General features: G+C 39.6%; 1 protein-coding gene across 3 annotated transcripts in view; it reads left to right on the forward strand.

The window, feature by feature from the left end:
* TXLNG (taxilin gamma) overlaps positions 1–24,944 on the forward strand; it is a 39,425-nt gene extending 14,481 nt beyond the window's left edge. The window contains exons 1-9 of one of the 3 annotated variants that reach the window (XM_039490205.1): positions 8,481–8,490; positions 8,930–8,953; positions 9,789–9,959; positions 11,015–11,209; positions 13,190–13,309; positions 16,839–16,913; positions 20,128–20,220; positions 20,828–20,923; positions 21,860–24,944. In XM_039490205.1, coding sequence (XP_039346139.1) covers positions 8,933–8,953; positions 9,789–9,959; positions 11,015–11,209; positions 13,190–13,309; positions 16,839–16,913; positions 20,128–20,220; positions 20,828–20,923; positions 21,860–22,177 — 1,089 coding nt within the window. In that variant the 5' untranslated portion in view covers positions 8,481–8,490; positions 8,930–8,932 and the 3' untranslated portion in view covers positions 22,178–24,944. Of the gene's footprint in view, positions 1–8,480; positions 8,491–8,608; positions 8,954–9,788; positions 9,960–11,014; positions 11,210–13,189; positions 13,310–16,838; positions 16,914–20,127; positions 20,221–20,827; positions 20,924–21,859 lie in introns of those variants that run through there. The other 2 variants (XM_039490195.1, XM_039490187.1) reach the window with 2 other exon arrangements.
* The last annotated feature ends 1,013 nt before the right edge of the window (positions 24,945–25,957 follow it).

Genomic DNA, 25,957 nt, shown 5'->3' on the forward strand with positions numbered 1-25,957 from the left:
CAATTTTATACACCATATGAAACGATCTTTAGAATAGCTACCTGGTCACATCTGTTCATACCTTAAAATTTTGCAAACTGGATATTCAGGCATCAGCTGATGTTGCCTTCAGTAGGAGCGTGCACCACATGCTGGTCTCTTTGGGCATGTCTACGCTACCACTTACTTCGGTATGATTTACGTAGCTCAGTAAATAATCTCTACCCCTGAGCAATGTAAATTACACTGACCTAAGCGCCGGTGTAGACAGCACTGTGTTGGTCAGAGAGCTTCTCCCGCCAACATAGCTGCTGCCTCTTATGGAGGTGGAGTAATTAAATCGACAGAAGAGCTGTCTCTTGTCTGCTTATAGCTTCTTCACCAGATCCGCTACTAGTTCTTCTAGTGTAGACTAGTCTTCAGTAGTAGAGAAAGTTTAAAACCCTGAGTGTATATAGTTTTCTTTGGGTATGTCTACACTACCCACCGGATCGGCGGGCAGCGATCAATCCAGTAGGGGTTGATTTATCGCGTCTATTCTAGATAAATCCCTGAGCGCTCTCCCGTCAACTCTGCACTCCACCGCCACGAGAGCTTATTCACGTAACTGAAGTTGTGTAACTTAGATCGTTCTCTCTTCCCCTTCCCCCCTTCCTCCCCCCAGGTAGACCAGGCCTTTGAACATGACTTGAAGGCAGGAAACCATTTTAGGGTTGGACATTTGACTACAGTAATAGTCAAATGACAGTCAAACATCGGTCAAATACATAAAAAGTCATATTTTAAAGCACTATTTTTTTAGAACAGTGTAAGAAAGATAGGATGTAGAACAAACCTTAGTTAAGCAACTGATTACCTGTATACCACCTCTCTTATGGTTCTTGTATATAGTTAAGCAACTGAAACTAAAAGGCGCGTGAAAGCTAAATTTAGTTTTATAGAGTTTTATTAACTATCCTTAACTGCAAATAATAATAGAGGGTATGAGAAGACAAAAATAGTATTGGACTATGATTAGTTATAACAAATTTTCTAATTTTAGCCATTCGGGTTTTCAGAATTAAATTACATAACATCAATAGAAAATAACATTTATACTCTATTACTATCTTGAGAAGCTGACTCTTTTTTTTAGATTTTTTTTAACTTGGCTGCTTGCGTTGGTGTAACACATACTCACCATAAGTGCCTTTGTTGTTGTAAAGTGCAGTGCACTCAGGGTAAGTATACCAGTGTGTCACACACCACCGTGTTGTGCATTGTCTTTCAGGAAATTTTCATGTTTTGTTAGCTAGAAAGACTAGCCCAGGTATCTCTGGGAGCTAGTGGTCAAGGTCCCAGCATGCAACTTTCTCCATCTATAACCAATATTTTTTTGTGCCTTTTAGAAAATATCTTACCAACCTGCTTGGCACTTTTTGGTTCCTGCTATCTTTGACAGAAGCATGGAGTCCACAGAGCTCTGCATTATCTCATGAATGAACGTTGCAAATACAGGACGCACAATTGTCCTGTATTTGCAGACCCAGAGGAGAATTTCAGCAAAGGGGGACATGATGATCTCTTCAACAACAGATTGCTGAGGGACATTCAAGGTTGTTGGGTGGCATTCACAGAGCAGCTTCAGATGGAGCTCCAGTTCTGGGCACAAGAAACGAGCACTGACTGGCGAGCTGGCATTGTAATGTAGGATTTGAACAGCCAGCAGTAGCTGCAGAACTTTGAGATGAGAGAGGCCGCATTCCTGGATCTGTGTGCTGAGCTCACTGTAGCCCTCTAGTGCAGGGGCACCAGAATGAGCTGCATTGACAGTGGAGAAATGAATGAGATTGCACTCTAGCCTTATAATGCCAGATTGTCATTAGATGGTGTAAAATAATTTTGGAGTTAGAAAATCCACAGTGGGGACCATTGTCATGCAAGTGTTTAGGGCCATTAATCATCCGCTGTGCAGGACTGTGCCACTCGGCAGCGTGCAGAAGGACATGATGATTTGCAGCAATGGGTTTCCCAAACCGCAATGGTACGATAAATGGTATGCATATCCTTATTTTGCCTTGCTACAGAGTACATCAACAGAAAGGGCTACTTTTCTATAGTTATGCAAGTCTTGATGAATAACCAGTGTTGCTTCACCTATCGATGTGGTTTGGTCAGGGAAGCTGGATGACCCTCGCATCTTTAAGAACACAGGACTCTTCAGAAAGCTACAAGCAGGAACATTCTTTCCCAACTGGCGGATTACCATTGAGAATATTGGAGTGCCAGAAGTGATTCTGGGGGACCCAGCTTACCCCTTGTTCCCCTAGCTCATGAAGCCATACACTGGCCACCTTAACTGAATCTTCCCTAGGTGCTGTCATCAGCTCAGCAGGTGCACAATGACCATTGAATGTGCTTTTGCTAGATTGAAGGAATGCTGCTGGAGTTTACTCACTAGATTGGATTTCAGTAAGAAAAATATTGCAGTGGTTATAGCTATCTGTTGCATCCTGCATAATATATGTGAAGCAAAGGTGGAAGTGGAACATGTCTCCTGACATTGAACAGCTAGATGCCAGAGCTATTATAAGAGCCCAACGTGGAGCTATGCGTTTGAGGGAGGCTTTGAAAGAGCACTTCAGCAGTCAGTCACAGTAGTGTTCTGTGCTGGAGTGTTCACTGGGCCTGGAGCTTTGGGTGCTGCTAAGAATTGTCGTGTGTGATGTGCATTTATAAATGTGCAGGTTTTTCCTGAATCTATGAATTTTATATGGTGCTTGGTGTGTATTTTTCATGTACTGTTTGCTTTGTCTGCTGCTATGCACTGTGAAATATTTGTTGTAAACCAATAGAAAATGCAATTCTCCAAAAATAGAACTTAATTGAGTGCAGAAAATCAATATTTGGGGGGGGAATGTTATACAAACTGTTAACCTAAATTAAAAGGTGAAAATTTAAAATTAGAAAGAGTGTAAACATTTGTCTATTTGAGTGCACAAATGTAGTTGGTTGTGGCTAGACATAACTGACCTGGGTGAACCACGTGGTTGGTGTATGTGAAGCTGTGGTTTTCCTTGCTGTCCCGTGGCATAGCGTGGTGTACGGGTAAGGATTCTGCCTGTGACGGCATGTGGTAAGTTTGGGGGGCAGGGAGGTGTAAGGCGTGGTGACTGTGGAGTTTTCCCAAGGACAGCAAAGGGTGGGGAGTCTTGGATTTTTGGACTTTGTAGGTTAACCAGGATCTGCAGCATTAGGTTTGCTGCTGGAGAAGACCCATTATGTGTTTCCATATCCTTGTCTTGCTGGGACTCCTGGGCCTTTTTCCTGTCTTCTTTCTCCATGCTGTCAGTCATGTTGGCTTTCCAAACCCTTTTGTTCACAGTCCGGTGCAGCAGTAGCTCATGTAATTTTGCTGAGCATGTCCTCCCTAGTCCTCTTCTTTCTCCCCATGACTGTGAGGCGTTCTGCGAGCATGAACGGGGCACCCCTCAAATTTGCCATGCCAGAAGCTGCTGATTAAAAACAGACATATGTACCATTAGATTAACAATCACCATGGAAAGGGATAGATAAGTTTAAAATATCCCTTCCCTTATTCCCATAAACACTTTTAATAAGAAATGCTTATTAACACTTCAGCTGTGGACTGCCTCAGCACTGCAGTGCTCTCCAGCCCCAGCAAGTATGGCAGAGCAAAGGGTGAGGGGTAGGAAGGATTTTCTGTTGCATGAAGCTGTAAAACTTCAGGCCCTATTCCATGAGTATAGAGCAGTGACACTGATTACTGGCACTGTTTTCCGCAAGCAGCGGTGATTTTAGTTGATATCTCACTCCTAAGGTTCGCAAAGGCACAGAGAACACAGCTGCTACTGGTGCCCTGAAGCTGCCTGTGCCTGTAGCCCATATGCTGCAGTGGTGCCAGCCAAAGTCATTGCCGAGTGGCATGGGAAAGTGTCCTACAGCAGAAGAAGAAATAATGTCACAATCCCCAGAAACCTTTGGGAGAGGATTGTGGAGTATCTCCATGAGAGTTTCATTGAGATCTCTCAGGAAGATAAAAGGGACATCCCTACTAACATAAACAAAGTGCACTGTCTGGCTGCATAATCCAACAGCAGAATGAAAAGCAGATGCCAACTCTGCATGTGTTTGTACCTTTTTACCTCTTCTTGTGCAGATAGACAGTGATAAGTCTGTACCTTTGTCCTAACTTGGGGGTGGTCCATGGGCCATTTTTTAAATTTAAACATTCTGAGGAAAAGTGTGTGCACATACTTAGCTGAGCTTCCTCCCCCTACATTAGGCTCATCTATGTTCACCAGACAGGACTGGCTAGACTGTAGCAGAATCTCAAACAGCTCCTGGCTTGTGGTGTGGTTGGAGTCCCTTGCCATGTAACAAGCCCCACCACCTGCTCCTCCTCTTCCCATTCATTGTTCACATCAGGAGTTTCTGTCACAGGCTCCTCTGAGGTACCCACAGTGGTCTTCAGGGTGCTCTCCGCCAAGTACGGCGTGCAATTCATTGTAAAAGCGACAGGTCTGTGGGGCAGCACCTGATCTATTATTACACTTGCTGGCCTTGTGGTTTCCCTGGCAGAATTCTTTCTCTTTCACATGGCACTGCTGCTGATCCCTGTCGTACCCCTCTGCATGCATCTCCTGTGTAATCTTCTCATAGGTGTTCATATTTCTACGTCTAGACCATAGCTTTGCTTGCACAACCTCTCCCCGTAAGCCCAGGAGATCCAATAATTCCTGTCTGCTCCTGGTAGGAGTGTATCTAGTGTGTGGTTGGTTGGGCAGTTTCACATAACGAGAGTGGTCTGATTGGTGTGCTTGCTGAGGTGGACAGTCAGTGAAAAGGCATTTCAGAAACACACAGGAGGCACTGGGAGGGAGGGAGAGGAGTTGATCAGCGGGGCCGACGGACCCGGACATAATTCCACCCCCTCCCCCCCCCGAGAGTGCCATGTCCCTGCCCTCCCAGCACCTCCAACAAGCTGCTGAACAGCTGTTCAGCCAGTGTGCAGGAGGCACTGGGAGGGGAGGGGGTGAAGTTGATCAGTGGGGCCAGCGGACCCCCGTTTGAGAAACACGAATCTACAGTATTCAGTCCACTTTACCTGTTTTTCCAATTAATGAAATTAGCCCTAGGATCACCGCTAACTATCTTAACATAAACTCCTACATTTATGACAGACTCAGTGCAGTTTGAAAAGCTAGCACATTTGGTCTCATGTCTATATACAACTAGAACTTGAAAGGCAGTATGAAATATTAACTGTGATAGACATATGCAGTGCTCTGTCATGTTAGTTAATAACAGTAACTTCTTCAGTTTTAAAACTACTTTACAGCAATCTTTGATTTAAACATTACAAAACAAGGACAGACACTGTAACTCTCTGACAATCTTTAAAACACACAAGTATGTGCACTTCCTTTACTAATTCCTCAGTTTCAGGAACTGGTCAGTTGACTGACTTGGGTCATCATCAAGGAGAAAGTCTGTATATTACTTATCACCAGATCTTTGCTCAGCTTTCAGCTCAGTTATCATTCGCAGCAGGAGCTGACACTGTTTTACTACTGTATATGGCACGTATAATATCAGAGTTTGATATTAATTTAATATTTTAATTCATTTACTTATTCACAGACAGGGAAAAAGGGAAGTCTCTTCACAATCTTCTGAAAGGCTGCAGTAACTCTAATTCCTTAGACTATTAAAGAAATCTAGCTGTTAGACCTTGGGCTTTTATTCTGTTAGCTGTCTGTTCTATCTTTCTAAAAGGCTTTGATACCTGGGCAATTCTTAAATAGTAACAACTCCTAATTTTGGGACCTTAGTTAATACAGCAGTACCAAACAAGAGTAAGAGTTTATAGTCTGCTGTAGGTTTAGTCTTAGACAGTTATGCCTATGTCCAAAAAACAGTTATTTTAATTCAGATAAATGTGAAATGATGAATTTCACACCAAAAAAAAAAGTTTACCTTTTTTAGCAATGTTAGGTTAATGTTTAAATATGAACCTTATTCAAACTTGAACAATTGCAAAAGAAAAATGAAATAAAACAAACATAGCAACTAAAAAAGAGAGTCAGATTTTAAATGCAATTATGCTGGGTTGGCAACAGGTCAGCTCTTCAAGCATCGTGCTGTTCATTATCTTTTCATCATTAAACATCGACTGTTTCATCTTTATCATCAAATTAATCAATAACTCATTCTCCCTCTTAACTTAATATTCTTCAGATCAACTTTTCATCTGTCCTTTCTTTAATCGTATTTTGTGATACATGATCACCAGCTTCCCAGGAGTGAAGATCTTCAATCTATTTCTGTTTCTTGAATGATGATTCCCCAAACCAACCAGTTTTGTTCCGCACATGCAGTAGCACACACAAGTGTTTAAAAGAATATCTGCCACCGTAGCAAGAACATGAGGAGGACACAACCCTTTCCATCATGATGGAGCATGTTGTTTTTATATTCAGCTGCTGGGACTGCACTTTGCATTGTTTTACAATTGACTGGGCTTCTTTTTGCTTTATATTTTGCTGTCGCCATCATTGCTTGCTTGTTTGTATTTCCTTTAAAATTTGCAACAGTCACTCTGAGATCACAAGCTGAATCAGATTCATGGTCAGATTTTGGCCCTGGAAGCATGGATCAAGAAGGTAGGCTGTATTATGAGCGAGAGTGATCACTTGATTTTTTTTTTAATTTTATTTTCTTTTGTGATATTATCTTGTCTCTCTCGTCCGCTTTTGTAAGTGAACGGTGTTCAGTAATCTTGCATGTTTCTTAACATTGAGAAACTCGTTCTTGGCATCAGACAGTGCAGAACTATTATTTTTCATATTCTGAATGACTTATCTACAGTATCAAACAGTTAAACGAATTTGTCTTTTCACATCCAAAAGACATCATCATCAAGAATGTTAGTGCAGACTACTCAGGGAGAACACTCGGCCATCCCTTCTTCAACAGCAGCTGAATGAAGTCTTTTTGCATATTTGAAGTTCGAGGCATTTAATAAAAGATGCCCATTAAATAAGAATAGGCTTACTCAGTGTGAATGAAACTGAGTGCTATACTAACTGATGCTGAAAAATGTTTGCTGGTACTTGTTTGCTTTTGAAAATCTTGACCGCACTTTTCACTTATTGCATGTGATGCAAAGTTGTAAGATCTTCAACATCGCAAGTGAAAAACTGCATAATATGGGCAGCATATCCATAACACAAGTTGTGGATACGCATCAGCAAAACTCAAGTAGTGTTCATGTTAGCCATGTTGTTCACAACCAAAATAACCTTCTGTGGACCCAATTCACTAATTATATTGTTTAACTGGTCAGCAATACACTGGGCTGTGTGGTGATGCTCAGTTACACATTGGAATAAATAAAACACTGGCTGTAGGGTTATCACCATGAAGTTGATGACATCTTCACTGCAAATATTGTTTCTTCCCTCCAGACACTAGAAGTACATGAGAAGCTTGTGTGGTCAGAACACCAAACTCTCTTTCATATTCTCTGCTTTGGCATTCAGAAGACTTCTGCAAGCCATTTCTTACTTGGTCCTTTGGATGCAACTTCCAAAAATAAATTTAATGTATAAGGATTTTTGATTATATGAAATGGAGTTTTGCTCGCATAATTACTCCTAGCAAATGTAGGGGTAAGTTAGTTTTTCTTGTAGTAGGACAGTCTATCTAAAAACCTCTTGATACTGATTTGGTGAACATCTGAAAACTTTTCAGGAGTAGGAGTTTTTGATGCCGAAGCAGATAAAGTAACAAAATTCTTATTTGAATATGAAGAAATGGAATTAGCATCATTTTCATTGCCACTTATATCACTGTATTCATCAAAAGACACCAGGCTTCATGATGCTGCTGCTGTCAAAGACAAAGTAGAAAAAGAGTACACAGAAGAAAACAAACTTTGATGTAGACCGGTTTACTCTTCCTTGCTGTTTGCCTATAATCTTTTGACAGTAGCTGGACACATCACAAAAATTCCTCAAGTGAGGGTTCTCCAGTCTATCTATCTACATTTGTCTGATACTTAAGAGAACATAACTTGCACTTAGTTTTAAGTGTTTCCATGTTCATGTCTAGTAATTTTTTTTTAATTTTGGCTTTCCTCAACTCTGCATAATTTATGATGTTACTGTTGTTAATGTCTCACTACTTCTGGATTGCTGTCTCGGTTATGAAATATCTCTTGAACTTTAATCAACCAGTAGCTATGCAATCTTTCTAAGCACTGCTGATTGGAAGATTCCATCCAGTCAAAATGTTTTTGGGCATGTTGTCCCCTCCCTCCCAGGACCTTTAAAGACTCCCAGATCACATGGAGCTGCCTGCCCACCTCTGCCGCCTTCTTCCTACAGCAAACACCCAGGCTCATAAGCAGCAGTAAGAAAAGGAACAGAGCAGGAAGTGGGGGAGGGCTCTACAGAAATGTGATGTCATAAACCTCCATTAACAGAACTTTCCATATTTATCAGCAAGGTTTGGTTGGGGATAAATGGGGGTTGGGGCGAGTTGATGGAGGGGGTATTTGAGGGAGAGAAGTGGGGATTTATTTACATAGGCCTATAACATGGGTTGTTTGTGCTGAGGGCAGTGGGGTTAATAGCTGTGATATTTTTGTTTAGGGAGGAGGTTTGATGGCCATGCATCTTTGGTCTTTGTGTTCGGGAAGAGGTTTAATGACTGAACACTCCTTTCCCTTCTCCAATCCCTTCTGAATTTATTTCTGTAGGTTTGTTTTGGCAGCTTAGATTGACCAGGGCCAGGGACCACGTCTTTTAACTTGTTTAATGCGCTTTGTAGACCACCATGAACAATGATGGCCTTGTATATAAATAGATATATGTATAATGTTTGTTCTAGAAGATTCCAGCCAATTAAGATGATCAACTTTCAGTTTGTTCACCTTTTTCCCCAGCAGATGGCATTAGCATGTAGTGAAGTGAGTAATCAAGACATTTCAATAAGTTTGCTAACATGTCACCATGTTACAATAAAAAGGCTAGGCCATCACCTACATCTGCGCATTGTTGCTGGAATATCAGATATTTGACCATGGTTAAATAGTAGGCTGTTAATTGACGGGTCAGTAGATCAGCTTGTTAAACCTAACATTGCTATTACAATCCCTTTGGTTAATGCATCTGAGGACCTTGTAGATGAAAGAATAGGAAAACTTATTCTAAATTACCAAAAACTTCCTTTTTCTGATCCAATCTTCCCATCTTTGGAGAATTTCTTTGGTGTGTAGGATTAAAAAGCCCCCTTGGTCCATTAAGCTTGGTTCCTAAGAGAGGTGCTCTGCAGAAGAAATTCACAGCTTATTACTATAGCATATATAAACTTACTAACAAGTTTCAGTCCATGGGGTGTTATCCTTAGCTGTGAAAGCTGTTTAAATTGGCAGGTTTTTCAGAGTGCCTATCCACACCCTCAATATCAGTGATTGATAGGTCTGGTTCTGCTTGTGTAGCTGCATGCAGGCTGAGAGCCTGTTGGTTAACAATTCTCTGAGTTACAAGGTCTATAGGAAATTTTTGGTAAATTACAATAGGTTTTCATAATCTCATATTCCAAGACTGTCCATACACACATTTGGGATTAACTTGTCCCCAAGACAAAAAAAAAATACCCCAAACAATTGTTGTAGTCTACACTGGTCTTGGTGAAGGTCTGTAGATTTCACTGTTCTCTTCTGAAGCTTTAAGTTGTTTTGACTAGGTTGAAAAAGATGGCATTCTCATCTACATTTTCTTAAATATACTCTCTAACTTTAGTTGGAGGAGAGCCGGAATGTTCAAAAGCAGATGAAGATACTGCAGAAGAAACAAGCGCAGGTTGTGAAAGAGAAAGTCCACTTGCAGAGTGAGCATAGCAAGGCCATTCTAGCACGCAGCAAACTGGAATCTCTGTGCCGGGAGCTTCAGCGTCATAACAAGACTTTAAAGGTTAGTTTATTTGTGTAAATTGTTTTAAGGTAAACCCTATTTCTGATTCCTGTTTATATTCATACTTGCTGCTAGCTAGCTGGTGTTTGCACTGTTTCATGTCCAATACCCAAATCAATGGAGAACAACCACCCTTTTGAGTATCAGGATTGTGGGAATTGGTGTGTTTACTTTAGTTAGTTTCCTTACTTAAACTGGTCCATGGATCACACTAGTTTAGACTGCAGTAATGTCTAGTTTTGCCGTAATAGTTACTGAGAGCTGTGTTGTTGGCTGCTAGTAAAATAACATGAATGAAATCAAAACAGTGTAAAATGACAAGATATAAACAAAGTTTGAATTGGCAGGAGCAAGATGGAAAGGATGTTGAGATTCCATTCATTTCTCTGTGTGGTTATTGTAGGGAATTGCTTCACCAAATAACTATTTTATTAACTTTAGGGTAGCTTTTAATTGAAGTACAAAAACATTGGTGAGGACGTGAACACAAACCATTCAGCTTTCTATTTCAGATGTATCAATGCAGGATTTTTTTGCCTCCTGAATAATCATTGCTGGCCTTACTAAACCATACTTACATCAGTTAAACTCTTTCTCAAGCCATAAAGACAAATGCTCTTCAATCATACATTAAATCATACCAGTTTTAGATCAATTGAAAAGTAAAAACAAAACAAAAAAATGCTAGAGCTTCACTTGCCAATACCAAAATATATAGAGCATGGTAATAGACTGCTGAATGTATATTAAAATATCTACATTAAAACACCCAGCTAAATCCAGAGTGGTTGCAAGACCAGGAACCAGCTTCTCTAAAGAAGCATCCTGATAGCACATTTGATCTCTTATCCGCACAAAGCGCACTGAATTGGTAAGGATTTAATTTTGTCAGTTTGGGCAAAACTTTGGTTTTGGTTTTTGAACATACCAATGTTATAGAAGTGTTCAGATCTGAAGTATTTATTTTGACCCATCTCTATCTTAAAGATTGATTATACGGACATATTATGTCACTTTTGACTTGCACACCATTAACAAATCTTTTTGGATAAAAGGAAGAAAACATGCAGCAAGCACGTGAAGAAGAGGAGAGACGTAAAGAAGCAACTGCACATTTCCAGATCACACTGAATGAAATTCAGGCCCAGCTGGAACAGCATGATATACACAATGCCAAGCTCCGCCAAGAAAATATTGAATTGGGGGAGAAGCTGAAGAAACTAATTGAACAGTATGCTTTGCGGGAAGAGGTAATTTAAAGTTATGCTTCTTAGGCACTCAAATTAGTTTCCTTACTACATTTAAGTGGTGGCTTTCTAAAAACATTCTTCAGTAATTTAAGTGGTAAAATTGCATGGTATACTCCTAAATCAGGGGTCGGCAACCTCTGGCATGCAGCTCGGACTGGGCCAGTTTGTTTACCTACCGCGTCGGCAGGTTCGGCGGACCGCAGTTCCCACTGGCCGCGGTTCGCCGTCCCAGGCCAGTGTGGGAGGCGGGAAGTCGCGGCCAGCACATATCTCGGCTTGCGGCGCTTCCCGCTGCCTCCATTGGCCTGGGATGGCGAACCACGGCCAGTGGGAGCTGCGGTTGGCCGAACCTGCCGACGCAGGTAAACAAACTGGCCCGGCCTGCCAGGGTGCTTACCCTGGCGAACTGCGTGCCAGAGGTTGACGACCCCTGCTCTACGTAAATAAAGGTAAATGCCTTTTTTTAATTTCAGGCCTTTTTAACAAAAATTAGGTGGCTATTTGGCCAAAAATCTCTTCTTACAATCCCCATCCCGTTTCCGTGGGGTTCTCTGGATTCCTAACAGAGCCCAAAGGATCCATTTTTCCAGACATTTCCACTGACATTAATGGCCTTATTATGATTGCGCTAAAATGTGTGGTGCGTTGTGTCATTAGCAATTGCGCATTTTTCATTATAAGGTACTGGTTCAATTTAAGTGGACAAAACAAGAGTAAAGGTGGTGGAATATGTTTAGGAAGGTCTTTTGTAGATGTATTTTGGGTTGTTGACTTAGTCATCTTATGCAAACATATGTTTAAATTAGTTCTTCTAAATTAGTTTATGAAAAAGAGTATTTCATTGTTTGAAACAATGCTGTTGTTCTCATGAACTTTTAAGGAGCCTGCTTTGTTTCCCAAGTGTGTGCTGGCCTACTTTCCATTACTTTTGTTTTGTCTACTTAACTCCTGTTTTCTTGCATAAAGTCTGCTGAAATAGCACACTATTTCTAAGATCTTTACAATTGAGACTTTAAAAAATGTAGGGTTTTTTTTTTCAATTTTCATATATATAATCAGTACTATTTAATTTAGAAATTATATTTATTATAAACATTTCCTCACTGCTTAGTTGTGCTACAATTTAAAGTTCAGCTTTCCTCCAATTTCAGTGGTTATACATTAATTCCTCAAATGTAACTGGGTGTAGATATGTATTAAAGTTAAATATTTTAATTGAGCTCTATATTAGATTGATACTGAGAAAATCATATTCACTGATGAAGTACACAGTTGTCTGTTCGGAGTGTAGGAAAGTAAAATTAAGGTTATTTATTAAACTACTTTTGCATTTATGTTCTAAATAAAAGTTAGAAGTGATAATTATTAAAATCAGTTCACTTTCATAGTGAGTACTACAGCTTTCTTTGGTTCCCAACCAGCAGCTAAGGCACACAGTTGTAGAATAAGTGTTCTCTGATTTTTTTCATAGAGTGGATTGTTTTCTAATACTGAGGTTGTCATGAACCACTTCTGTCCCCTCTCATTCATGATCACATCCTGTGGCAACCAGAGCAATTGTTTATGTGGAAAAGTAATACTAGGAAGTTAATGTAATTTAGTGCTATTTAACAGCTGGAAATGAGATGTGACCAATCAGCTGTTTGTAAGCCACAGTTTGCAAATCTTTGCATTTACTTTCTGGTTTTTAAGATGCACTTGGGTCATGTTTTCATGCTTCTCTCATCAACTGTGAGGGGCAGAAATTTTTTTAAATGAAAGTTCAAATTCTCCTGTATTCACTTGACTCTGGAGGTTGAGGCTTAAAGAAAAACACCACATATATTGTGATCCAATGGTCAGGCAACCCTGACCATTGGATCACCAGGCCTGAATACTAAAACTGTTCAAAACCTTTTTTTCCCCATTAAAAAAAATCTTTTATGTTGATTTAACTATGTACTGCTCATATTACACTATCAGGTTTTACTTTTTCCTTAGCATATTGACAAAGTGTTCAAGCATAAAGAATTACAGCAACAACTGGTGGATGCCAAACTTCAGCAAACAACACAACTTATAAAAGAAGCTGAGGAAAAACATCAGAGAGAGAGGGAGTTTGTAAGTTGCTTCTAAGCTTACTTTAAAAAACAAAAAACACAGCAACTGAAGGGGCAGCATATTTAGGGCTAAGATAAGACTAAGGGCTTTTCTAGAAGATACTAAGATCCAAATGGTTTAAATAAATGAAAAGGAACCTGAATTGTACTTGCAATATACATCTATACAGGTGCAAACAAATAATGTGCATGCAGCTGCAGCTTTTTTGCGGCACACTTCCTTGTTCTTCTGATGCCTGAATTTGGTCAGCTATGCTATAAGAAATGTGAGGCAGAAAGAGGGGGAAAGCAGAAATCATGTAAGCACCTTTAAGAGTACTTGCTGTTACCAGGAGGTGTGTGCCCAGTGTTTTCTGAGCACATGAGACTGTAAAACTAAGAATTTTTTCTTGCATTCTTCCAAGCAGTAGCAGCTTGGTTGGAAACTACATAACACTGAAGTCTTCAATTGAAAATTTGCCCTTCTGGTGATGAAAATGGCTTTAGACATTATAGGCCTGATCCAAAGCCTTTTTAAAGTCAGGTAGTCTTTGGATCAGGCCCTAAATATTCACCCCTCCTTCTCCCAAAGTTGTAATTTGAACAAAATCTTACAAGGTGTTGGGGAGAGGGCTATGTCTTCTATTTGTTTTTATTGTGTATTTATAGATAGGGTATAGAAAAAAACTTGAAGTTTCAAAATTGGCATGAATGTAGTCTTCATTGAGAATGAGTACTTACGTGTGATTTGGGATGGAGGGGTCAAAAAAATCAAGTAACTTCTGGCCATGTTCACTAATCTTTGAAGACTGAGATGTAGAAATAGAGGATACCACACTGTTTTGGTGAAGAATTCTTGCTTAGAATTACAGGTGTGTAAGTATTTGAATCTTCTCTTTTTTAAAAGCTAAGACATATTGATAATCTCCTGATTTTAAATTAGACAAAGTAGATTTTTAGAAAGTTTAAATTTTAGCCAAGTTTGACAAAAACTCTCCCACTTAGACATCACTACGCTTTCTCTCTTCAGCATTACTGCTTTACGTACAGCAGTTGTTAATGTTACTGGCATAGTTTTGTTTCATATAAGACAATCATTGAAGCAGTCCAGTCGAGTCTTTGCAAATAACTTCTTTAACATAGGTGACAGGAGAACATCACATGTGTGAAGCTAATTGTACTACATAATTTTTTTCCACGCTTGGGCATTCATATATATTTGTAGTAAAATAGCTTTTTATTGTACTTCTGCATATCATTTAACACTTACGGTGTTCTACCAGATTGCAAACATAAACTGAATTTTCCCAACTGTTCGAGAGATTTTTCCCATGTAATAAAATCAATTTCAGTATACCAGTAAATGGTTTTAAAATATCAGCTAAGAACTACTCGTTTGTGACAGACAGGAGAACACAGTGAGCTGTTTAGATTTCCTAAGTAACCTGGCACAATTTTTACCTATTTTGTTCTTTAACAAATTAACTTTTTAACCATTTAATACAAGAATAGGCAAGAACATGTTCAACTGTATGAAGTTTCATGGTAAATCAAACTTTCTCATTTATATTACTTTGTATCAAGCCATTGTTCTTCAAATGATTACATAAGTCTATTACACTAGGTGCATGCACACCTTGTGCATAAATGCTGGAGAGTTTTCCCTACCTACCAGTACCCACCCATAGGGGCAGCCATGCCAGTGCCATAGTGTCCCTCATGCTCTGAGCCGAGGGTATAAAGGGCAGAGCTGCCCTGCCTATTCTTTGGTTCCTACTTACTGTCCATGGTTGAAGCATGCTGGCAGCTGATTCCTCCTGGTGACGTACCTTTATAGCTAATAGTTGCCTAGCTGTAGTTCACAGTGATACTCATTTTGGTCCTTTGGAACCCCTCTTCTTTTTTAATCTTCCTTATTGTCAGGATTCGGCTCCAGGCTCAACTTGGTACCGGGGAGACTATGCCAAGTTGCCCTGGCTTCAAGCCTTGCTCTGGGTGTCACAAACCAATTCCTGTGAGTGATCCTCGCTCTCACTGTTTGAAGTGTTTAGGTGACAAGTGAACAGCCTTACAAGGCTTCAAGACCAGAACAATGGAGCAAAGAGAAGATTATCATACCTCCTCACGGGGGCTGCTCTTTGCCCAGCATCTGACCAAGGGAGTTCCTTGACCACTCTTTCCGCATGTGCTCCCCCTGCCATACCTGTGGACCAAGACAAGAGGAAATCTTCCCTCACCACGGCAGTCCTCAAAGAAACATAAATGCTCAGAGCATTGTAAGAGGACTGTTTTGTCTTCATCAAAGTCCTCCATATAGAATTCCTTAGTTGCAGAGCTTAAGCCACTCTGGTACCATAGGTAGAGCATGCCCTTCAGCCTACCACTCCCCAGTACCGCAGTTTAGTGGCTCTTATAAAGTAGAGCTGTGGCTTTACATCCAGGACCGTCAATACTGGCTACTTTATTGGCGCATATGGTGGAACCATTGCCTCTGCTTGCAGTGGGGCAAAAACCCCTTTCAATACAGACCACTTCAGGGGCATACAAAGCTTGCAAAAGGTCTGCTGAACCTCTCAGTACCACCGTCACTGATCATCCATATTGACAGTGTCCTTGCAGAGCCAGTACACATGATGCACACTTTAGAGTATGTTATGATGCCTGTGACCTCAGGTCCTGTATTGCTTTTCTCAGTGTCTGTTCCAAGACCACTGGTAATGGCTCCACATCAGATCATGGTACCAATTGCTAGGAAGCCCTTTCAGGTCTGTTTCCTAACTCTTTGTTTTCTATCAGGAACAAATGAGAGGGCATCCTGTAACAATGCAATGGCTTTCTAAGTGGATCACCAGCTGCGTTGCCCAGGACACACCCAGAGGAGCTGTCTGTGCATTCATTCAGAGCCCACTAAGCCTCCACTGCATTTCTGGGAAATTGCTGCTTTGCAGATGTCTACAATAGGGACAGAGTTGTCTTTAGTCCACACATTTGCTAAACATTACACAGTTACTTTTGCATCAAGGAAATATGTGAATGGGAGGAAAAGAGTCCTATAGTCCATCTTCTGATCAGACTCCTAGCCACACCTCCATTGAAAACAGCTTGGGAGTCATCTAGTGTGATGGACATATGTGATACTCAAAGAAGAAATGGTTACTCACCTTCTCGTAACTGTTCTTCGAGATGTGCTGCATATGTCCTTTATGCAACCCACCCTCCTTCCCCAACGCATTAGAGTCTATCATCTAAGATTCTGGTACAAAGAAACTGAAGGGTGGGTGGTGCAGTTCTTCCCTGTATATACTTTGTACTTGCAGCTCAAGGGATGCCTGGCTGCAGACTTGGCCATCCCTGTGGGTGCCACTAGGGAAAACTTTCCAGCACTGGTGCACGAGGCACACACCCCTAATTTAATAGACATATGCGCCACATCTCGAAGAACAACAGCTACAAGAAGGTGAGTAACTGTTTATTCCCATTTACATTATCCTTAAAATTTTGCTCTTTGATATAATGTGCAATAATACAGTACCATTTTCTCCACTTTTTAGCTATTAAAAGAAGCCACTGAGTCCAGACACAAATGTGAGCAGATGAAGCAGCAGGAAGCCCAACTAAAACAGCAGGTAACTTAACAAAATTGTCAATGTACAGATGCTCCACAATGAAAATATCAAGAGATGCTTATGGTTTTGATTCAAACCTGACATTTGAGGAAATACAATAAATTGCAAATTAAACTTTCATTAATGGAAACATTGAATTTTTATGGAAACTTTAATTGGTAGCAGTTGTCTGTTCAATGAACATTTCTCGCTATATGTACATTGGAGATATTAGTTAAAAATAAGGTTTTCTTGAAATTGTTATTTGAGGCTCCTAGTTCCTTCCATATTACTGGAAAGTGATAGATGCTGAACTGCTAAGATTGTTTCATTAATTTAAGAGTGCTGCATCCATTGCACTAAGACTAGAATATCTGAACATCTAAGGACCTGTCCTGTCTGTGGCCTCCAATCTGCTGGCTATTTCACAACACCTCTCTTTTTTTCCCTGTGGGTGATTCTCTTCCCCAGGATGTCACACCCTTTTTTCCTGGTCATTCTGGACCCACACAGTGCCCTCTGACTGGAAAATGAGCTAGGTCCCTTCTCTGTCCATAATGACTTGTGGCCCAATCCTTGTTAGCATCATGTCATTCTGAAACAGATGGAGGGTAGTCAGTAATGAATCAGCAAAGTTTACTATAGAACTTACTGATCCTTGCCGTCACTAAGGCCCTGTAACCCTGGGGTTCAGGTTGACTTTGCCTTCTTTTGCCTCAGATGCACGTAAGCTGGGTCCAAATCCTGGTGCTTCTTCCTCCATAATATATCTAAAATTGAATCTTTTCTCTATCCATAATGCTAATCCTCCTGTCCAAGCATTCTTTCAGCATGATTACTACAGCCACCACTTCTACCTCCTCTGGTCTCTCCAGAGCCCACATTGCTCCCTTCTCCTGTTAATACAAAATAAGCTCCTAAGACAGTCTTTCTGTGGTCTTTTGTTTATGCCCCTTTCCACATCTACCTTATCCTGATTCTCCTTTCTCAGGCTGTGGCTACACTTAGCACTTCAAAGCGCTGCCACGGTAGCGCTGCCGCGGTAGCGCTTTGAAGCGCTAAGTGTAGTCAAAGCACCAGCGCTGGGAGAGAGCTCTCCCAGCGCTGTCCGTACTCCACCTCCCTGTGGGGAATAACGGACAGCGCTGGGAGCCACGCTGGGGCTTTGACCACACTGGCGCTTTTCAGTGCCGCAATTTGCAGCGCTGGAGAGGGTGTGTTTTCACACCCTGCTGCAGCGCTGCAAATTTGTAAGTGTAGCCAAGCCCTCAGATTTTCATACACACCCCTGGACTTATCCCTACTTTTAATTCACAGAGATCTAAATCAGGTTTTCCCTACAGAATCCGATTCTTTCAAACTGGATTTGTTTAGCTCTAGGCCAGGCCAGTGTTTCTCAACATTTCTCAGGTTGGCCACCCCTTACGCAAAGTCAAAAAATTTTGCAACATCCTTATACTCACTGTAAAAGTGAAAGCAAAAAAAGTATCCTTGATAACCCCATATAACTTATTTCTGTGTGTTTTCAAAGGGTTAATAGAGAACACTTGACCTTTAAGGATAAGGGTTGTGGAGACTGGGGAAGGATCACCTTATTGCCACCCTTGGGGGGGGGGTACCTTTTGTGAGTCTCTCTCCGTCCTCCCCCTCTCCCCCCACCTCTCCACCACTGTCAAAGTTAGACTCAGGACTCAGTTTGTCAGACCACTCTGTTCTATTAGCACAGCGCTCTGCTGATGACACCCAGATAATGTGAGCACCATGCAAGACACAAACTCTCTTATTTATACAGATAAAAGGGTGAGAACTTAACAAGATAACAAAGGAAGCAGAATCAGATAAGTTTACCTGGGCTAGGCATGCATATCTTATTTCCTTACTATTACCGATCTTCTGTTAATGTTTCGCCATTAGCACCATTGTTTATGCCTAAAGTTTCTTTTCCTGGCACCTGTACTTCAACATTTCTTATTTTTGCTTAAAGGTACATACAACATTTCTTTAATCCATTCTTATTTTTACAATATAATTCATTCTACTTTCACACCACCAACCAGTTAAGAAATGCTGATCTGGACAAATTCCTGATGGACCTTTCTGCAAAAATGGAGAGGGAATGTGTTTTGAGTATTCAGTCCCTGTGCTTGAAATTATATGATCCTCTACCAACCTAAAATTTGCAAATTATTCCCCAGATGTGATAAGATTTGACTGGAAGAGAATTGAGAGGGAGTTCTATTTGCTGCTTTGAAGTTTTTTTTGCTGCCTTAAAGTTTTTTCAGGTTAAGTGGGAAGCTGCTGCTAATGGCTGTGTACTCCTAATTTGCCTATTCCTATAACAGCAGATTCAAAAATCTGTCTTTTGGATAGAATGTTGTTGACTAGGGATTCCACGGATGAGGCTACTTCATTGTCCTTACCAAATAATCGTTAGTTCCCGTGCCCAGTTTCTCTTATAAGATGTGTAAACCAGGATATTAAAAGGCTTGTTTATTCCCTATCAGATCTCCACTTCCTTGGAGTTCCTGCTCATGGTGAAAATTTGTTAGGATAACTTAGGCCCCAAACAAGTCCCCACTTCGATTCATGTTTGTAGGATCAGGGCCTTAGTTGTTTCTTAGCCATGTCTTTGAAATAGTAAGTAGCAAGACCATGTGGTTGAGAGCCTCGGAGGCAGATGTCACTTCAAATCCAATCTCACTATTACACCTGTAGAATTTGCACTTCGTTACTAATTCCCACACCTATGACTACTTCAACTTTTATTATTTATCTGATCCTAATTTGCTTTGGTATTTTAATCCTTGCCTTGTTTAATATTTTGTATCTTAATTAGTTTTTAATTACATATTTACACCTAAATTTGTGCTTTAATTTTTCAAATTTTAGCTGTTACCTTTATTTGTGCATAGTTAGAAATGCACCTCTTTCAAACTTTTATTTAACTGAGATAACCCATGTCTTAATGCCTAACTTTTGTTAGGATATATTCTGTTGCTTTATAAAGATAGCCCTAGCTCAGCATCCAGGCACAATTTGAGTAACCATCTATTTTTATACAGTCATCTACACATGCTTTAGGTGAAAATTTACCTGATAGAGGGAGAATGTAAACATTGTTCTCTTATCTTCGTTGCATTACTATTAGCTGAAATTTCTGATGTACCTTAATAAACATTGCTTGTGTGGTAACATTGCTATACAGTTTAAATATTCCAAGTTTTTTTCCCAAAAGCTTTCTCTTTACATGGATAAGTTTGAAGAATTCCAGACCACCATGGCAAAGAGCAATGAACTTTTTACAACCTTCAGACAAGAAATGGAAAAGGTACTTTATATAATTATGAAAAATATTAGAAAAAAAAACTGGCTTCTTATTGGGCCTTAAAATCCCTGAAGAGGCTATATAGGTGAATATAATTTTAAAAGTAGTTATAGCTGGAAAAACTGTAAAATGGCACATTAAAACTAGTTATCTACCTCTGATTTCAGTCTGATTTCTGAGAGAGAAGAAATCAGCATAGTTGTGGAAGAACATGAGGCAATCCATTCTTCTGAAACACTTGGTGTAACTGCATGCCAAGTTCTGATTCCAAAAGCTAATATTAGAAGTAGAAAACAGCTTTTAAAAAAATTGTCATTGCAATACTTTTAGTTAGAAACTACTTTTGTTTGTAAATGAAGATGATTGTAGAAGCTTTTGAGGGAGGATGGAAATCATTTTTGTAACCACCATAATCTTAAAAGTAATATTTGTAAATGTTAGTTTAAGATTTTAATAATTTTTCATAGGTCTGACATTAAATCCTTTCCTGTAAATTCATTTTATAAGGTTACTTTGAAAACTACTGTTTAAGCAACTTGCTAAAACATTTTATTACGTGGTTACCTCTATTTTGATCCTAGTTATAAAACTAGCTTTACTATATTTTTAGATGACCAAGAAGATAAAAAAACTGGAAAAAGAGACAATAGTGTGGCGTACAAAATGGGAAAACAACAACAAAGCTCTTCTGCAAATGGCTGAAGAGGTGGGTAACGATCTTCACCGTTTAAGGAACTGGGTAGTCACATCCAAGCAGGGCTTGACTCTACATGGCCCTTCATTTCTAGATAGCTGGAGATTGTCAAGAAATGCTATGGAGCTACTCAAACTGTACAACTAATTATTTTTTTTAATTACTAACAGTTTGTGCATCTCCCTTAAATAACTTTTCCCAGGTAAATTAACCATCCTTCTCCTCAAGGACAAAATGAATTCTGTGTTTTGTCATTGCTATCCATGATATTTGATCTTCATATGTCTACTCAGTCAAAAGCATAACATAGGAATTGGCATCCTTAACCTATTGCTTATTAGGTAGGATCTTGTGGCAAAATTATTTGAGTCTATTAAATACTGAGACAGGTACTAGATTGACAACCCTGAAGAATCCTTGGAGTTGTAAAACTCAGTTAGCTACAACTAGGGGTCAGTATAGTTCTGCCATGTCTGTTTAGTATTCTTTCTCTTGTTACATTTCTGCCATGAAATCTGGTATATATGCTTGTGTACAAACTGCTTTGAAATCAGAAATATTTGGTACCCATTCACTAAAGTTGGCTGAGTTCCATAAGTAATATCCCTGTAACTAGTCTTGAATAGTAACAAGTTGTGTGATTTAGTCTGTGAGTTCCTAGTGGACTCTTGTTCACATTAGAAAACGCTTGGTTACAGCTGGCAGTATGTGTTGCTTCTCAGCAGACTGACTTGTCACCACCCTACATGTGGTCCCCCTTTGGTTTAGAACATTGGAGGCAGCCTGAGAATTTGCACCAACACCGTCTATGCTCTGCCTTTTAGAGGGATTAAAGAGAAGACTTTAATCTCTAAGCCTGTCAAAGTGGTGCCTTTTTAAAAGAAATAAATTCCCCCCCCAAAAAATCACTTAATTGGGTTAATCGCTGTTTATTTTTATTCCTTACAGAAAACAGTTAGAGACAAAGAATACAAAGGCTTTCAAATAAAACTGGAGCGTTTAGAGAAGCTGTGCAGGGCTCTTCAGACTGAGCGGAATGAGCTGAACGAGAAGGTGGAAGTTCTTAAGGAACAGGTTTCTGTAAAAGAAGCAGATGTGGATCTAGCAGTTCAGGTGTTGCAGTCATGCACACTCAATTCCCATGAGGAGCTGGGAACTTCCACTGATACAGAACCAGGAATTCAATCAGATGCTGAATCAAGTGCAGCAAATGAAGGAAATGGCTCTGAAAAGACTGTCTCCACGAGTCCTGTTCCTGTTGACTAAAATGAAGCGTAAACACTGTATTGAGAGATATATTTTGTGTATAACTTTCTCTGTTGGTGGTAACTATTGGTTTTGTGGTGAAAATTTTCTTACTTTTTCTACCATATATGTATTTTCTTAGAACTACTGGACTTATGTGGTACAGGAAGCTGCATAGCAGCTTTGAATAGCGTAATCTATACATTTTCCACAACTGTGTTGCACATCTGCCTCATTTAAAAAAAATATTTTTCCATAAAGAATGCACGTGCATTTTCCTTTCCCCTAAACACAAATCTCACCATGTCAGTTAAGACTTGTGTACAGATTTAACATTTCATGGGGAAAAGTGACGGGAGTGTCACTTCATTGGTTTGAAAATAACATTTTGCTTCTGTTAACTGAACTAAGGTTTGGTATACTAATGTAATTACCAAACTCTTCAGTAAATTATCTACATTCATCTAATGGCCAGTAGGAACTTCAGCTATCTCACCTGATTATATATGAAAATAAGGGTCCAGAATATGATCAAGAATATTTTACAGGGTTTTAGTGTAGTTGTGGTATGACAAAAACAGCTTTCACATATACATACTTTAATTTGCAGCTGGTAAAACAGGGTGTACAACTTTCTTGCAGACTTCTCAGGATTGTGCTCTAAGGTTAATTCACAGACAGACAGACTATATTTGCCCTCCCTGTGAATGTGTTCAATTTAACTTGCAAAGAAAGCATACAGGAATGAATGTTTATGGAGTGAAGTTGTCTGTAATGGAATATACACAACTGCAGAAGTTAGTCATGTTATGTCCCTTAACATAAAGCCTCAGCATTGCAGAGAATTCATAAAATGATTATTTCTGATTAGAGAAGTTGCATTAAATCTGAATATTTTAAAACAAGGAGTTCTTGTAGATTTGTTGATACTGTAGTGCTTAAGATACCAACCTTTGGTTTGGATGTTCTTTACTTAGCACTGTATGCAATATATTTAAGGATCTGTAAAGAACACAGTTAATATTTGATCATGTGGATTCAAATATATTCCTAGAGTAAAACATTTAACTTGTCACACACCTAACCTGAAAAGTCACTGATCAGCAGACAGAGTGCCTTCCTGGTACCTACTGCTTGCCTGGTAAATTGGTAATTCAGAGGTTTCATGTTAAACTAATATGCCATAAGTTTAAAAAAAATAAAAAAATAAAAAATTTACATTTAAAAAAATGTAATGGACTGCAGTTGTGAGCCATACAGAGTTTCACTTTGAAAACTTGGGTATCAAATTTTTAAGGGAACTGTTCTCTGGGACAGGCTGGGACCAACATTTATTTTTAGCAAGGCAGGAAATGTAGGCAGGTCATGTGTTAAGTAACAAGCTACTGTTAAGTTTAGCCCATATATGTTCGCTTTCTAGTTTCAGTTGCTGTCACTTTTATTTTAAGAGATACAAACGTGTAGCTTTTTCTGGTACTTAATGTTCTTTGCACTTAACTTCAGTGGGGGATTTCTGAACCAAGCACATAACTTTCAATGCGCTTCCCTCCCCGCCCCTTTTGTTCTTTTTGGCAGTTTAGTGGCTAAATTACTTGAATGTTCAGGCTGCACTGAGCTCTTGATCCCTTCCCTGATGTAATGATGTACATTAAAATAATGTAGATGTCTTATAAAGAGAATAAGGTTGTATAAAGCCTGATAAATGTGTTTTAGCTCATACCACTGAACAAAACTGTATCAAACTGACATTTCTTAAATTGTGTAGCAAATGAGTGACATAAATTGGGAACTGGCCAGTTTTTCTCTTCAATTTGCACAGTCTGTTTTGTATTCGTGGCCACACGTGGTGAAGTAATGAGAAGGTAAGGTAGAGGTGAGCAGTCAGAGGTTGGACTCAACTTTGAAACACTAATCACGTTAACCACATGGCAACAAAAATACTGGAAAGAAGAAACATCCTTCCAAAGTTGCTTCATCAAATGATTTGTCTGATGTTGTGTGTTGTCATGGAATCAAAAAACTGTAACAGAAGTAAGTTTTTAAATTTCTGCCAAAACTGGTCTTCAGTTAATAAATTAAGTGAGCATGAAATCATTTTCCTGAGGGCAAGTGAAAATCTTAATGTATCAATTACAGCACAACATACCCTTGGCAAAAAGTACAAATTTCACAAGTGAAGTGGAAAGTGCAGTTTTCTCTTTTTAAAATGTATTTGGTCTCCTGTATCTATAACCAACTTTCTTTTTATAATGCGTGTTCCATGTGTAGTCAAGAGTGAACTTTGGACTCTGCCACAAGGGCTGTAAAGATATGTGAGCCGAATGGAAGAGCAGTACAGATGATACGTAGTTACTGGCCTGCATGTGTCAATGAAGCAGAATGCCACTAGTAAAGGGTTTTAAGGAATCTGGGATTTTCTTCCTATCTCTGTGTGACCCTGAAAAGGTCCCACATCACACCAACTTCTTCCCTCTAGCAAAGATGGGCTGGACTTGGCTTCCTGGACGCAGTTAATGTCATTCCATGCACTGGCCAAAGGGGTGTTGCTACAAAGAATGCAGGTGATAAGCCCAGCACTCTCACTGATCTGCCACACAGCAGGCTGTTGCACTGCCACTGTACAGCCACATTGGTTCCAGTAGGGTTTTTATGGAAACTTGTATTGTGTCTCTTCCACTACCACAACTGTTTAATCTGGGCTGTAAATTTATGTAGCCTCTGATGTGTACACCTAATTGTCAGTTGGGCCCATGATTTTTACCATGATTAGGGCTGCGCCAAAAAAAAAACAACTAAATTGTATGTGATGCAAGACCCAAATACATATAGTAGTGTACCCATCTAAGTTAGGGCTGTATCTCTCCAATCTGTTTTGTCCTTCCTTTATTACACTTACACCTGGTTATATTATAGTTTAATTCTCAGGTGTTGCAGAAAATCTACCTCTTCAGACTGTAGATGGAAATAACTGTGAAAAAAAGTGATGCAGAAATCTAGTTTGTGCTAAACACACTGCTTTATTTTTACAACCATGTCTGCTTTCATGAGAAAAAAAAGTTGATAAATGAACAGGCAGTCTTGTTTTGCTTTTCAAAAACATTTTGTAGGGATTTTTCACTAATGTGAATCTGAAATTTTATCTACTCAATTCTGTATAGATTAAGTAAATATGTATGCTTAATATATCAGACTCTGTGTTTTTCTTTTATTCTTGGAACATATTCATTCCTAACTTGGGCTGTCTGGCATTCTTGATACACTTGTTAGGAGCTTCAGGAGAGAATTTAGAAGTGTAAAGTTTGAAATTACTAATAGCATGTCTATGCTATCGTGGCACAGGTACAGCACTGTAGCTGTGCCACTGTAACATAAATGCTTCATACATTGACAGAACAGGTGTTTCCGCTGATGCAGCTACTGCCTCTCAGAAGTGGATTACCTGTATCTACACAGAGCGCTTTCAATTTTCTTGAAAGGCTGGTCTGCAGGTTTTAAATATAGTTTTCAGAAAGCTGCCTGGTTTTTTTTTTTCTTCAATTGATCCATAATTATCTGCTGGTGTCTCAGTTTACAGGTGTGCATTTCTACAGTGCAGCTCCAGGAATTGTACAGGCTTCCTATAAAACTTCAGTGAACATAATTCAGCCTTTAACCTAATTATAAACTTGAACATGCAACATTATGTGGTATCAATACAGATGTCAGGCCCATGGGGAAATCACCCCAACTCTGAAATTTGCCCTTTTAAAGCCTTGCTTATTACTAGGATGGTCTCTCCTCAGGGGGGTGTCTGAAGTTAAA

This window comes from Mauremys reevesii, linkage group 1, assembly GCF_016161935.1.
Source record: "Mauremys reevesii isolate NIE-2019 linkage group 1, ASM1616193v1, whole genome shotgun sequence".
NCBI classification, from domain to species: domain Eukaryota; kingdom Metazoa; phylum Chordata; order Testudines; family Geoemydidae; genus Mauremys; species Mauremys reevesii.